This window comes from Cnephaeus nilssonii (assembly GCF_951640355.1).
Source record: "Cnephaeus nilssonii genome assembly, chromosome: 17".
Lineage (NCBI taxonomy): Eukaryota > Metazoa > Chordata > Mammalia > Chiroptera > Vespertilionidae > Cnephaeus > Cnephaeus nilssonii.
In genome coordinates, this window is record NC_137088.1 from 29,122,323 (window position 1) to 29,136,275 (window position 13,953).

General features: G+C 44.5%; 1 protein-coding gene across 1 annotated transcript in view; it reads left to right on the top strand.

Annotated features, from left to right (window-relative positions):
• The first annotated feature begins 3,629 nt into the window (after positions 1–3,629).
• Positions 3,630–13,953, top strand: part of PCCB (propionyl-CoA carboxylase subunit beta) — a 77,356-nt gene continuing 67,032 nt past the window's right edge. The window contains exons 1-5 of the mRNA XM_079795463.1: positions 3,630–3,875; positions 5,303–5,422; positions 6,728–6,796; positions 10,957–11,013; positions 13,812–13,925. Coding sequence (XP_079651589.1) covers positions 3,675–3,875; positions 5,303–5,422; positions 6,728–6,796; positions 10,957–11,013; positions 13,812–13,925 — 561 coding nt within the window. The 5' untranslated portion in view covers positions 3,630–3,674. The remainder of the gene's footprint in view (positions 3,876–5,302; positions 5,423–6,727; positions 6,797–10,956; positions 11,014–13,811; positions 13,926–13,953) is intronic.

Below are 13,953 nucleotides of genomic sequence, written 5' to 3' on the forward strand. Positions count from 1 at the left end.
CAACCCAGGCATGTGACCTCGATCAGAATTGAACCCGGGACCCTTCAGTCTGCAGGTCGATGCTCTATCCACTGAGCCAAACTAGCCAGGGCTCCATTGATTTTTTTTAGAGAGAGTGGAAGGGAGGGAGAGCGGGGGAGAGAAAGACAGAGACAGAGATAGAGAAACATCAGTGTGAGAGAGACACATTGATTGGTTGTCTCCCACATGCACCCCAACTGGGGTAAGAGATTGGACCTGCAACCCAGGTATATGCCCTTGACTAGAAATCAAACCCACAATCCTTTGGTGTGCAGGCCGATGCTCTAACAACTGAGCTCACCTCCTAGGGCTGTCCTCACAACTCTTGACTCTGCAGGCTTCGAGGTTCTAGTCCCCAAAGAGGCCACACTTTTGCCAAGGGATAGAACAAGGATTCCATTGAATTAAAACCTGCAGCTGCTGCCAGGTGACTTTGAAGTCTGTGTCCAGAAATAAGCAAGGAAGAATCACCATCCAGCAAGGGTAATTGGTTCTGATCAGCAGGAGGGCTGTTTTTTTTTTTTTGTTTTTTTTTTTGCACAATGGGGACAAGGAGGAACACATGTGGAAGCTAGGCGATCCACTTGGGTGCCTCCTGATACTCTCCTGCTCTTTGCAACCATGAATGGACATACCAGCAGCTCTGGACTGAAAGGATATTACCAATGGTTCAGACCCTTTCACTGAGCCAAACCGGTTAGGGCTAGACCCTTTCAGAATAAAAGTTTGGTTTACATCGCCAGGTAAGACACCTAGACCTGCCTAGGCGATCGCTGAGGGTGAGCGGATTTGAGAATGGATAGTAAAGGAGGGAGAGGATAATACCAGGTGTGGCTCTGAGATCAACTGCATCAACAGAGTTTGTTCCACTAACAACCCTCTTCTGAGTTTCCTCTCAGAACAAAGCCCACAGGATCCAGGGAGGAACTGCTTCCCAGACCTGTGCAGAGTGGTACATCTGTGTGGGGCAAAAGGTAGACTTTGGTGGCCATGAGAATGTATGTCTCAGATCTCCAACTGCAAGGAGTGTAATCAACCACACCCCCCAGCTGCTGGTCTCTGAAACCTATGGCTGGATTTGCTCTGAGGCCATGCATCCCAGCCAATGACTGAGTGTGGCAGGGAAACTGAAGCAGGCCCCTTCCTGGGAGATGTGGGGCTCATCTGGCAGGTGACTTTGCTCCAAGATTCCATGATGGTCTTGTTCAATTTTCCTTAACCTGCTCTACAGTCTAAGATGCTTACACTGGGCCTGCCTTCTATTCTTCCCTCTCTCCTTCAGTCAGGGGCAGATTTACCTTATAATCACAGTTTGAAGACTCTCCCAGACTCCTCTGGCTCTCTTCCCATGTTCCCTCACAGGCATTCACCCGAATACATTTCTTACAAAGTCAGTCCTATCTGGGCTTCAGCTTCTTGGAGGATCTGGTTTTGTTCAATGGATAGAACGTTGGCTTGTGGACTGAAGGGTCCTGGGTTTGATTTCAGTTTCAAAGGCATGTACTGAGGTTGCAGGTTCTTCCCCGGCCCGGGCCCTGGTGGGGCATGTGCAGGAGGCAACTGATTGATGTGCTTCTAACACATAAATATTTCTGTCTGTCTTTTCCTCTTTAAAAATCAATGGAAAAATATCCTTGGGTGGATTAAATAAAAACAAAACAGTCGTTTATGGATCCCTCCTGTGTTGGGCTTTCTGCTATGCACTGGTTATTCAAAGTTAAATAAGAAAAAAAAAATCCTTGTCTCCCTGAGGAACCAATACTTACCCTAATCCAGGCAGAGAGGGGATCGGGGTAGACTGCCTTAAGGAGATGATACATGAGGAAGGTGTCATAGGTGTAGAAGAGCAGGCATAGTTGCAAGGAGAAAACCTCCAGAGCCATATGCAATTGCCTATGTGCTAGCTCAATTCAGTTCCACAAATACATTCTGAAGGCCTCCTATGTGTTGGGACTTGTTCCAGTTGCAGGGGCACCAGGGGTGAGTAAGCCAGCCATGGTTCCTGCCCTCTGGCTTAGAAATCTAGCTGGGGAGAGAGCTAAACAATCTTAACATGGTGTTAAGATGTGCCATAGGGGAGGATCTACAAAGCACTTTAGGACCAAAGAGTCCCACTGCCCCCAGCCCCAATCAAGTCCCAATTTCTGAACATGGTAAAATTCTTCACAATCTAACTCCATTATCACTTTCCATTCTCATTTACCATGGTTCCTCCAAAAGCTGGGGACACAGCCGTGTGTGTGTGTGTGTGTGTATGTGTGTGCACACGCGTGCAAATCTGAACATGCCAGGCCTTTGCTCACACTGCTGATATTCCCTCGCATGCAATTACCTTCTCAGAGATACTCTCCTTGCTACACCCAGACTTGCCCATATTCTCCCCTGTGCTACCAGGTCAGTCCCTTGTCCTTAAACAGGGACCCAAACGTAGAGCCAAGAGCACCCACTATGGAGTCAGACAGATGCAAGTGAACTTTGTCCAGCTACATGACTTGAGGCCTTGGACCCTCATCTTCCCTGAATAGCTAGGTGAACAATTCCTAGTCCAGGAAGCATAATAAATACTGGTGGTTAGTTCTCCGCACAAAGCAGGTGCTCAAAATTTCTAAAATGTTTGCTGAATTGAATTGCATTAACATTACCGGCCTCTTGGGGGAAGGCAATAAGGACAGATTCCCAACAGTTCAGTGCTAAATCCCCTGAGAAGTGACTGTCAAAGTCTAGAAAGCATCAAAAATCATCTAGAGGTCATCTGTTGAAACAGATGGCTGGTTGCACCCCCAGAACTTGCAATTCAGTAGGTCTGGTGTGGAGTCTGAGAATTTGAAAGTTTGTATTTCCAGCTCTTTCCTCGGTGAGGCTGAAGCCGCTGGGCCCCACACTTGGAGAACCACTCCCTAGACAGTGGTGGGCAACCTTTTGAGCTTGGTGTGTCAAACTTCGCCAAAAAACTGAGCATAACTCGGGTAGTGTGTCACTTTGAGGAAAAAACTAACTCCAAGACTCTAGTCGCAAATGTTTCATCCTCAGGAGCAGCAAATGTTTCATCCTCGGCATGCGGCCGCGTGTCATCAGAAATGGCTACACGTGTCAGTGCTGACACGCGTGTCATAGGTTCGCCATCACTGCCCTAGAAGTTAGGCGACCTGTGATCAATAACGGGCACACAGCACATCCCGGTGTCTGAATCCTGGCCCCGCCACCTCTTTAGCCTTGATCAAATCACTCTAACTCTGTTATTTCATTGACTTCATCTGTGGAATGAGGATAACAAGCTAATTCAAGTAAGTGCTTCATGCCTCACCTGGTCCACTGTTCAATAAATGCTGGCTAATTCCTTATCTATTTCCTGGAGCAAGTGGGATGAGAAAAACTAGAGGTCTAGGTAGTCAGAGGAGAACAAGGACCAAGGTCTTCTGCGTGTGGCCAGGAGGGTACGAGATCAGAGGACCGTTCCCAATTCTCTGGGCGACGCTGCAGGGCGGCCTGGGATCTGGAAATCTAAGGCCTGCCGCCCACGCACGCTCGGCATTCCAACCCAGCCTCCCTACGTCCCCGCTGACGTTGCGCAGGCGCAGACCCCGCTACACGGACGCTCGGCCACGCGCTTGCGTACGCAGGTCGCTGGTTGGGGGCGCGCCGGCGGAACAAACATGGCGATGGCAATGCGCGTGGCGGCGGCCATGCGCGTGGCGGCGGCTGGAGCAAGGCTCAGCGTTGGGGTGCGCGGCCTCCGGGCCGCAGTCCGCAGCCTGTGCAGCCAGCCCGTCTCCATTAACGAGCGCATAGAGGACAAGCGCCGCGCCGCGCTGATGGGAGGGGGCCAGCGCCGCATTGACGCGCAGCACAAGCGAGTAAGTCCGGAGGGGACCGAGGCCGTCCCGCCCCGGCGTTCGCGGCCTATCACAGCGCGCCCTGCTCCCGGCGCCCGAGGCCTCCCAGCCAATCCGTGCAAAGCTGAGGAGAGGCGGGGTCGAGAATGTTCACCTTGGGGACTTGTTGCCTTCCCCCAGAGCCCGGTTGTGCTTTATCACTTTTCTGCTTCCCCTTGGAATGTTTGTGAGGCGGACCTGGCTCTCCACTCAACAGCTGTAAACGTTTGGACAAGTTACTAATCTCTAGGAGTCAAGTTATTCTAAACAGAGGATAGTAATAATTCTCCCCTCACAATCTTATTGTTAAAATAGAGATAGTGAAGCAATGATAGGCACTTCATTTTTTTAAAAATTATACTTATTCTTCTCATGCCCCATGAAAGAATGGTTCTTGCTCCATTATGGAAGCAGTAAAATCAAGACAGGTGGCAGGGGAAGTAACATAAGCAAACGCTTACATTAACCTGGGGGTGGGGTGTGTGGTGCATGCATGCAGGGAACTAGTGGGACTTTGTCCCCAGAACACCAGCTACGCCCCTTTAGGATCTCGGGGTCTCCGCGTGCATCGACCTGCTGGGTAGGAAAGGCACACTTCGAAAGTAGGTGTTTTTTCTGGGGGTGTTCATGTTAGTTTATATCTTTGGCTGGAGTGAGCATCCTAGACACTGCTACCCACTGCCCAGGCGTTGATGGAGATATGCTGGGTGGGCCATTGAGGAGCAGAGGAAACAGGTCCAGATCAGTTGGTTATCTGGGACTTCAAACTAGACTCGCGTACTGGGTCCCTGACGTGTGTGTGTGTCTGGACCGATTTGCTGGATGAATTAAATAACCAACCTGGAAAGTGCAGAAGTGGCATTTTTAGAGGTGAAGGGCACTGAAGCATAACTCACAAGTGTGGGGGAGGTGACTAGGGTGGAAGCCTGGGATCTTCAGTGAGGAGATTTGAACCAGCCCTGTGAGTGTGAATTGAGTGTTGAGTTAGATGTTGTAAAATTCCCATTTGACAAGGGTCTAAAGGTGACAGTTTCTTTCTTTTTATATACTAGAGGCCCGATGCATGAAATTCATGCAAGAGTAGGCCTTTCTTTCCCCGGCTGTCGGCACCTGCTTCCCTCCATCCACAGGCACCCTGACCGGTGGCCTGGGCCTCCCTCTGCTGGGTGATCATGGGGCGATGGCCAGCCCGACCAATTGCATCGCACCCGCCTTGGCTGGTGCCAGTGGGTGTCATAGTGTGGTCCCGGTGAAGTCTACTGATAACACCTGTCTCTTAGGTTGATGGAATATAGGCTTTCACTTGAGGTGAAGGGGCAAAACCTGTTCTCCTGACCCTCCTTTGAGCACTCCTTGCTTACTGACTTTGTCTATGATGATATCACTGAATGATTTTTGTTGCATTTTAGGGAAAGCTAACAGCTAGAGAACGGATCAGTCTCTTGTTGGACCCTGACAGTTTTGTTGAAAGCGACATGTTTGTGGAACACAGATGTGCAGATTTCGGAATGGCTGCTGATAAGAATAAGGTATCTGTTCACAATGGTGTTGTGAGCCTCCAAGTTGTACTTTCCTGCTGTGGCCTTGCTGGCCTACCCAACGATTTTCAACCTTTTTCATCTCATGTCACCCATAAACTCATTACTAAAATTCTGAGGCACACCAAAAAAATGTTGTATTTTTTGCTGATCTGACAAAATATAGGTATAATTTTGATTCATTCACACTGGACAGCTATTGTTGTGTTGGCTGTTGTCATTTTTTTTTTTTTTTGACAGTCTAAGGGAAAAAAGGTCAGTGCCCCTGATTAAATAGTCAGGTATAGCATGTTTTAAAAATTTTTGCTGTACAACCACTTGACAATGGCTGCACTAGATTAATGAAATTCTTCTGGGACTCAGGATACATTGAAACATTTTCATGCTTTAGGGCCCTAGAATGCACGAATGCCTCTGGAGAGGCACTCCTGTGGCCTCCAGGTCCCCCACTTAACCTTTGTCTGCAGATGAAGGCATGTGAGTGGACTGCTAATACCTTGTGCAGTGGGACTCTGGCTCAGTTCCTAAGGCTCTGGTTGTGGGTTCAGAGTTCTCACATGTATAGAACGACAAACTTGGAAGGAAAGGTGAGAAAATCTTTTAGTTGCATTCTGATATGACTAGGCATCAGAGACCCTTAGAGACTGACCGCTTGCCTCTCACACACTAAGTTTATGCCTTGGAGTTTTTCTTTTCTTTTTTTCTCTTTGTCTGCCTTGGAGTTTTTGAGGTCAGAGTCACTGACACTTCTTCCTTCAATTGAGTGTTCTCCATGAGTGTGCAGAGTTCTTTGGGCTCGCTTTGGTCAGCTCTCTTCAGGTCTGCATATAGTGTTTGAGACCAAAGGTTTGTAAACTTGGCATCAAACCAGCTGGCTCCATTTGGGCTATTATGGGCCACACAGTGATTGCAAGGATTCCAAGCAAAATGATAGGTTTGCCCTTTTAAGGTTTGTGGGTGGGGTGTGGGGATTTGTAGAAGTTGCCATGTTTTTTTATGTCTTTTTCCTTCCTGTTAGCATTTGGTAGTGACAGCCCTAGAGGGTCTATTGATAATTCTGCTTTTAGGAAGGAGATGAGGCCTAAGACTATTGGCACCCTCCATTTCTGTTAAAGCAGTAGCTTAGTACTAGCTGAGGAGGGGAAGGGATATTCCTTTGTGTTCCTAATTCATATGGAATTTTAAAGAATTTGGGGTGTTTTTTTGGGGAGCATCTTTCATTGGGTCATAATTACTAAATGTATTAAAAGAAACATTTGTGTTTTTTAACCTTTACTTTAAAAATTTTTTTGGTAGTTTCCTGGAGACAGTGTTGTCACTGGACGTGGCCGAATCAACGGAAGATTGGTTTACATCTTCAGTCAGGTATTTCATAACTGCAAGAGCTGGAGCTTTCCTCCAGGGCAGAGCCAGGAGCAAGCAAAACATGTGAAGAGAAAACAGTCCTGGGAAACTTGCATGTAGTTTGGGACAGATGAGGGATTTACTTTCTCTTTTTCAGTGCATATGTACATAATATTATACTTAGTGTTTTTCTTAGGGAGACAGATCCCTAGTCTCTTTGGGGGAGGATCACAGGTCAGTAATCTTGTAAGTCTTGGCAGGTTGATTATGTATCTGGAGGGCAGCTATGTCCTGGGTAGGGTGTGTGGACCTGAGAGACCTTGATGCAGCCTGGGTGGAGGGGACTTGACTCTCAGAACCACGGGCGTTTTTGGCTTTCATGAAAATGTTCAAACCAGTTTTATCAGGCTGAATCAAAACACATACAGTTTCTTCACATTAAGACCATAGGAGAATATGGTGGGCAGAATATGGCCTCCAAAGATATCCAAGTCCTAATCCCTGAAACCTGTGAATATGTTACCTTACCTGGCAAAGGGGAATTAATCTTGTAGGTGGAATTAATGTTGCTAATCAGCTGACCTTAAAATAGAGTAGCCTGGGTTATCCAGGTGGGCCCAGTGTAACCATAAGTGTCCTTAAAAGTGGAAGAGAGAAGCAGAGAAGGAGGCATAGGAGATGGGAGAAGGCCTTGACCTGTAGTTACTGGCTTAGAAGATGGCTTAGAAGAGGGGGTCATGAGCAAAGGAATATGGAAGATCTCTAAAAGCTGGAGAAGACAAAACAACAACACACAACAGATTATTCCCTGGCGCCTCCAGAAAGGAGCATAGCCCTGCTAGCCTTGATTTTAACCCAGTGAGACCCATGTAGGGCATTTCTTTATTTATTTATAATTGATTTGAGAGAGAGAGAGAGAGAGAGAGAGAGAGAGACAAACATGGATGTGAGAGAGAAACATCAATCAGTTGCCTCCCGTACTCGCCCTGACCAGGATTGAACCAGCAACCTAGATATCTCTGGCTGGGAAGCGAACCCACAACCTTTTGGTGTATGGGGACGAGCTCCAACCAACTGAGCCACCCGCGTGGGACTTTTAAATTACAGAACTGTAAGGTAATAAATTTATGTTGTTTCAATCCACTGAATTTTTCTTTTTCTTTTCTTTTTTTTTTTTTTGAGAGAATGAAAGGGAGGAAAAAGCTGAAACAAGGAAGGGTTTAGGATAGAAGAAGCTATAGGAGAAGTCTAGGCGGGGCTGCTTTGCGTTTTTAGAAATGTTATAGGAAAGAAATGAGAAGTCAAAGAAAAGGGGGTCTTGGAGACAGGTTTGGGGGTTAGCCCTGGACGAGCTGCAGCTGCCTATTGCTCCGCTGGTTGTAAGTCTCAAGGAGTCCCTTAGAGTTAGTTTAGGGGATGCTCATCTGTGGGGGAAGAAGAGGGGAAAGGGAAAGGTGTGGGCGTACTCTAGGGAGGGCGAGAGAGCTCTGGGACCTTCATTTTGAAGGTTTTGAAAAGCTGGGTGTTTAGGGGAGATCTTAGGGAAGGATCTCAATAGAATGTTCATCAGCTTTTCCAGGTGTATCCTTTCAGGGTCGTGGTCTCCACTGATTGGTTGGTGCTAGGGCACGGGGTTATTAGTCATCATAGTTGTAGTTGGTCCTGGTGTCTCTCACCTGGTTTTGCTGCTTTTCATGGCCTGGGGCTGAAATACAACTGAGGCCTACCTAGATGTTATCTCTAGGTAGGTGATCTTCTGTATCTGGCTGTAAATTACTTGGCCAGTTGTTCAGCCATCTGTCCCAGTTTCCCTATTCCAGTTGCCAGGGAATTTTCCTAGTGTCTTACTATCTTGCCTCAATATCTGTAGGCATTTTTTCTGGGGAGCTTCTGTTTTTCCACAGTAACAGCCTCAGTCTCTTACCTGAGAATTGGCTGTAGGTGTGTTTTCTGGGGAGGGGCGTAGGGGGAAAGGAGGGGCCAGTGCTCGTTCATCATTTAGTGTACAGCAAGCATGTCAAACTTGCGGCCTACGGGCTGCATGTGGCCCACAACTAATATTTTTGCGGCCCGGCCAATATAACGGTATGTAAGAAACGTTTTAATAAAAATTTTGCAACTTAATTTTTACAGTATCCTGTTATACATAATTATTAATAATGAACTACAGTGTTCTCTAATGACCGATTACTAATATCGTGTTGCATTCATTTCCTTTACGCGCCTTACGTGCAGGCGCACCATTTCTCTCTACTAATACTAGCAGCGAATATTTTAGCAGCTGATTGTCACATCATTAGTCTTGGACTGACTTGTTTGGTGTGCGCAACAGGAAATATTTTGCTTTCGGAGAACAAGAAAAATAGGTTTATTTGCATTACGCTTATTGTGCAGTTATTCAGTGTCTAGTAAGTTAATGTTTGAGAAAAATATTAATTTTTATTAAAATGTTCTATTTTATGTTAACGATTAGTCATTTATTTCAGCCCTTTGTATTCAGCATGTCTCTATTGAAATAAATCTACCTTTCTATGAAAATTGAAGCTTTTGTTTTTTTGTGGCCCACACAAACTTAACCTTTTGCACTCGGATGTCGAGTGTGACTCGACACGGTTAGCATTAGAATAAAGGAATAGAGAAAAAAGCAAGCGAGTGCAAAAGGTTAAACCTTGTTTATTTGGCCCATGTTAGCCTTTGAATTTGACATGCTTGGTGTTACAGGCTCCTAATCTCACCTGTTTTCAGTTTCACCTTTTTCTTCGTTTGTTGCTGGTGATTGTGAGTCCAGAACTCCTCTGGTTAAATTAACTTTCTCTCATTTATTTTTTAATCCTCATGTGCGGATGTTGTTGTTTTTTTTAAAAATTGATTTTATAGAGAGAGGAAGGGGGGTGGGGGGAGATAGATAGATAGATATACAGAGAAACATTGATTGGTTGCTTTCCATACATGCCCCAACTGGGAATTGAACCCACAACCTTTTGGTGCATGGGATGACGCTGCAATCAACCCAGCCACCTGGCCAGAGCCCCTTCTGGTTAAATTTATTTAGAGAATAAAGCCTTCTCTCAAAGTGAACATGAGGCCCTGTGGGGTGTAACTGATCCTAACACAGACTTTGTATTAATTTGCGCCCCCCTCCCCACACACTTTCCAGGGTTCCTGGATTGTCCCTCCCTTATGGTTACTCCCTGGGCAGGTGCATAGGCTTCTATTTGTGCTTTCTTTTTTTTTCAAATGGTTCCCTCTTTTTTACATTTATTTATTTATTTATTTTTAATCCTCACCTGAGGATATTTTTCCATTGATTTTTAGAAAGAGTGGAAGAGAGAGGGAAAGACAGAGAACTATCGATATGAGAGAGAAACATTGATTGGCTGCTTCCTGCCCGTGCCCTGACCAGGGCCCGGGCCTGGCAGGAGCCTACAACCGAGGTACATGCCCTTGACCAGAATCGAACCCGGCACCCTTCAGTCCACAGGCCGATTCTCTACCCACTGAGCCAAACTGGTTAGGGCTTCTTGTGCTTTCAGTTCAAACTTGTCCAGTTTCTTTTCTGTTGTTTCCTCTTCCTTTTTTGGCCATCATGTGTTTTTAAATCACCACTGTCTTTTGGAGGGGTGTTTAGGAAGGGGGTCATTTCTACAAAGAAGCCCTTCACATCAGAAGGTAATGAAAATCCATAAGCAAAAGAAGCATTGAGGGCTCTGATTCACTTTTCCATAGAATCTGATTTTTAATTCTGTATGAAAATTTTTCCTTTCCTCAGAGCTACAGATGATTTTTGTAGAACAAAGACTAGGTCTTTTGCTCTCGAAAGTATATTTACTCCCTTAAAGACATTCACTATTGTGTTCTGCCGGTTGGCTCAGTTGGTTGGAGCATTGTCTCCATATGCCAAGGTTGTGAGTTTGATCCCCAGTCAGGGCACATACAAGAATCAACCAATGAATGCATAAATGAGTGGAACAACAAATCGATGTTTCTCTCTCAAATCAATTAAAAAAAATAGTATATATTCACTATTCTGTGGGTTAATTTATAAATCAGACTTAAAATTTTTTTTAACTTCTGGAAATCCTTTAAAAACTTTATCTATGAATTTTTTATTTCCTCCTACTACTGGCTCTTCATCTCTGGTTAGTCACTATATTTTATTTGTTGATTTGTTTACTTTTTAGGATTTTACAGTTTTTGGAGGCAGTCTGTCAGGAGCACATGCCCAAAAGATCTGCAAAGTAAGTATTTAATAGTAACAACAAACCCAGTACTTTCCTCAGTTACGTAGTACATAATTGAGTATCTTTGGGGTGCAAGACACTGAGTATGTGGGATGGGGCAGAGGTAAGAAAGATATGGTGCCTTCAGTCCAGGGCAGGAGTTCTTAATATTTTTTGTACTATGGATCTCTTTGGCAGGCTGTTGAAGTCTGGACTCTCATTGTTTTACATCCTTCAAATAAAATGCGTAGGACTACAAAAGATTAAAAATAAAAATTTTAAAAAATCACATTTGTAATATATGTGCTTTATTAATGCATTAAATAAGATTTAGCAGTGGGTCTAATGTGCTATAATTTCAAATAGGCATGAATAAAAATATTTCAAGATATTTGCAACAACTTGAATGTGACACAGAAATATCTGTGGTTGCTATTAGTGACAAAGTCACAGGTATTGCTAGTACTTATGTGTTTTTTGGTCTGTATTCATAATTGAAGGAAATGCTAAAGATTGGGTAAAGGTAATAAAGATAAAGATGTAAATTTTTTCCCCATCCAAGTTCATTGAGTCCCTCAAATCCTTTCACAGATGCCTTGAGGTTCTGAGGACCCTATGGTCTCGGTGGAGAGTCCAGATGCTAAAAGATAAAGAGCATTGCAAGGATTACATGATGGTGTTTTAATAACAGTGCTAGAGATGAGATGCTCTGGAGATGAATAAAAGTGTAGATCATATTTAGAGAATTTTGGAGTAAAAGTAGAGTTGACTATTAGTAGCTAGTCAGGGCTTTCCTATGTAATGGAACACTTGGATTCTAGACATGATCCTGCCATTTATTACTCCTGAGACCTTGAGCCAATCACTTAACTTTTAAACCTTCTAATTTTTCTCTTTTACTGCCTCTGTTACAATTGTTAAGTGAGATAATGGAAGTCAGAGTGCTTTGTAAACTGTCAAGGGCTGTTAGGAATATTGCTCATTAGCCTGTCAGCTACTAACGCATGAGGGTAATCTGTCTCGGAAGTAAAAGCAGGCCTGAGCCCGGCCTCAGGTTAACAGATGGGTCCACATTTACTTTCATGAAAACACTACTTTGCCATTCTGTCTATCTGTTCTTTCAAACGAGTAACTGGAAACACAACTGGCTGCTTAAAAATATTACAGTCACGTGCCACTTAACAATGGGCGGTGTTCTGAGAAATGCGTTGTTGTTTTTTTTTTTTTAATTTCTTTATTGATTAAGGTATTTTTTTTTGATTAAGGTATTACATATGTGTCCTTATTCCCCCATTACCTCCCACCCCCCATTCATGCCCCCACCCCCCTGTTGTCTGTGTCCATTGGTTAGGTTTATATGCATGCATATAAGTCCTTTGGTTGATCTCTCTCCCTTAACCCCCCAGTCCCCTACCTTCCCTGAGGTTTGACGTTCTGATTGATGTTTCTCTGTCTCTGGATCTGTTTTTGTTCATCAGTTTATGTTGTTCATTATGTTAGTCGGTTTTGTTGTATGAACATCAGAATGTACTTACACAAATCTAGATGGCATAGCCTACTACACACCTAGGCCATACGGTATAGTCCCATGGTCGGCAAACTGCGGCTCGTGAGCCACATGCGGCTTTTTGGCCCCTTGAGTGTGGCTCTTCCACAAAATACCACGGCCTGGGCGAGTCTCTTTTGAAGAAGTGGCGTTAGAAGAAGTTTAAGTTTAAAAAATTTGGCTCTCAAAAGAAATTTCAATCATTGTACTGTTGATATTTGGCTCTGTTGACTAATGAGTTTGTCGACCACTGGTATAGCCTATTGCTCCTAGGCTACAAGCCTGCACAGCATGTTATTGTACAAAACAACATGAGATTAAATCAAACACAAGAGAAAAATTATACAATCAAGAGACACGTCAAGCACAAGATGTATGAAGCTGCTGCCGGTGTAACACAGCTTACTGTTTTACAGCAAACTTTTTTTTTAAAGAATAAGAGTACATGCTAAAATAATGATAAAAGATATAGTATCAACAATAAAGATTTTTAAAAAAGTATAGTATAGTAAATACATAAGCCAGTGCCATAGTCATTCATTATCAAGTATTATGTGCTGTACTATACTTTTTTGTTGTTGTTAATCCTCACTGGAGGATTGATTTTTTTACAGAGAGTGGGCGTGGGGGAGAGAAAAAATACACAGAACATCAATGTGAGAGAGACACATTGGTTGTCTCCCACATGCTCCCTGGCTGGAATCAAACCTGTAACCCAGGTATGCGCCCTTGTCCGGGAATTGGACCCGAGACACTTCGGTGTTTGGGCCGATGCTCTAACCACTGGGAACACTGACCAGGGCTGTGGTACTATACTTTTATAGGACTGGCACTTACACCAGCATCACTATAAACACTTGAGTAATGCATTGTGCTATCACATTACAACAACTATGACATCACTGGACAATAGGAATTTTTCCGCTTTATTATAATCTTACGGGATTATATGTGGTCCATCATTGACTAAATATCGTTCTGTGGTGCATGGCTATAGCCTCAGCCTATGGCTCTAGAAATGCCATGACAAGTATTATCCCCTGCTAATGGGAAGTGCTTTGGCACTTGGATGTTTGGGTGTCTTTAGCCCTTTAAAATATGGTTCTCTGTCTTCCATGATGATACCCAATCATCATGGGAATGAAGCCAGTGCTACTCTGTTTTGAAAAGTGCCCTCAGAACATTGTCCAGGAAACACTGTGGTGCTTTGTAAATGCTGTATTTGATAACAGGATCAGTTGTCTCACAAAAGATTTCTCTGCTCTCTCAGATCATGGACCAGGCCATGACAGTGGGGGCGCCAGTGATTGGACTGAATGACTCTGGGGGAGCACGGATTCAAGAGGGAGTAGAGTCTTTGGCTGGCTACGCAGACATCTTTCTGGTGAGATACCTGTCAACAGAGAATAGAG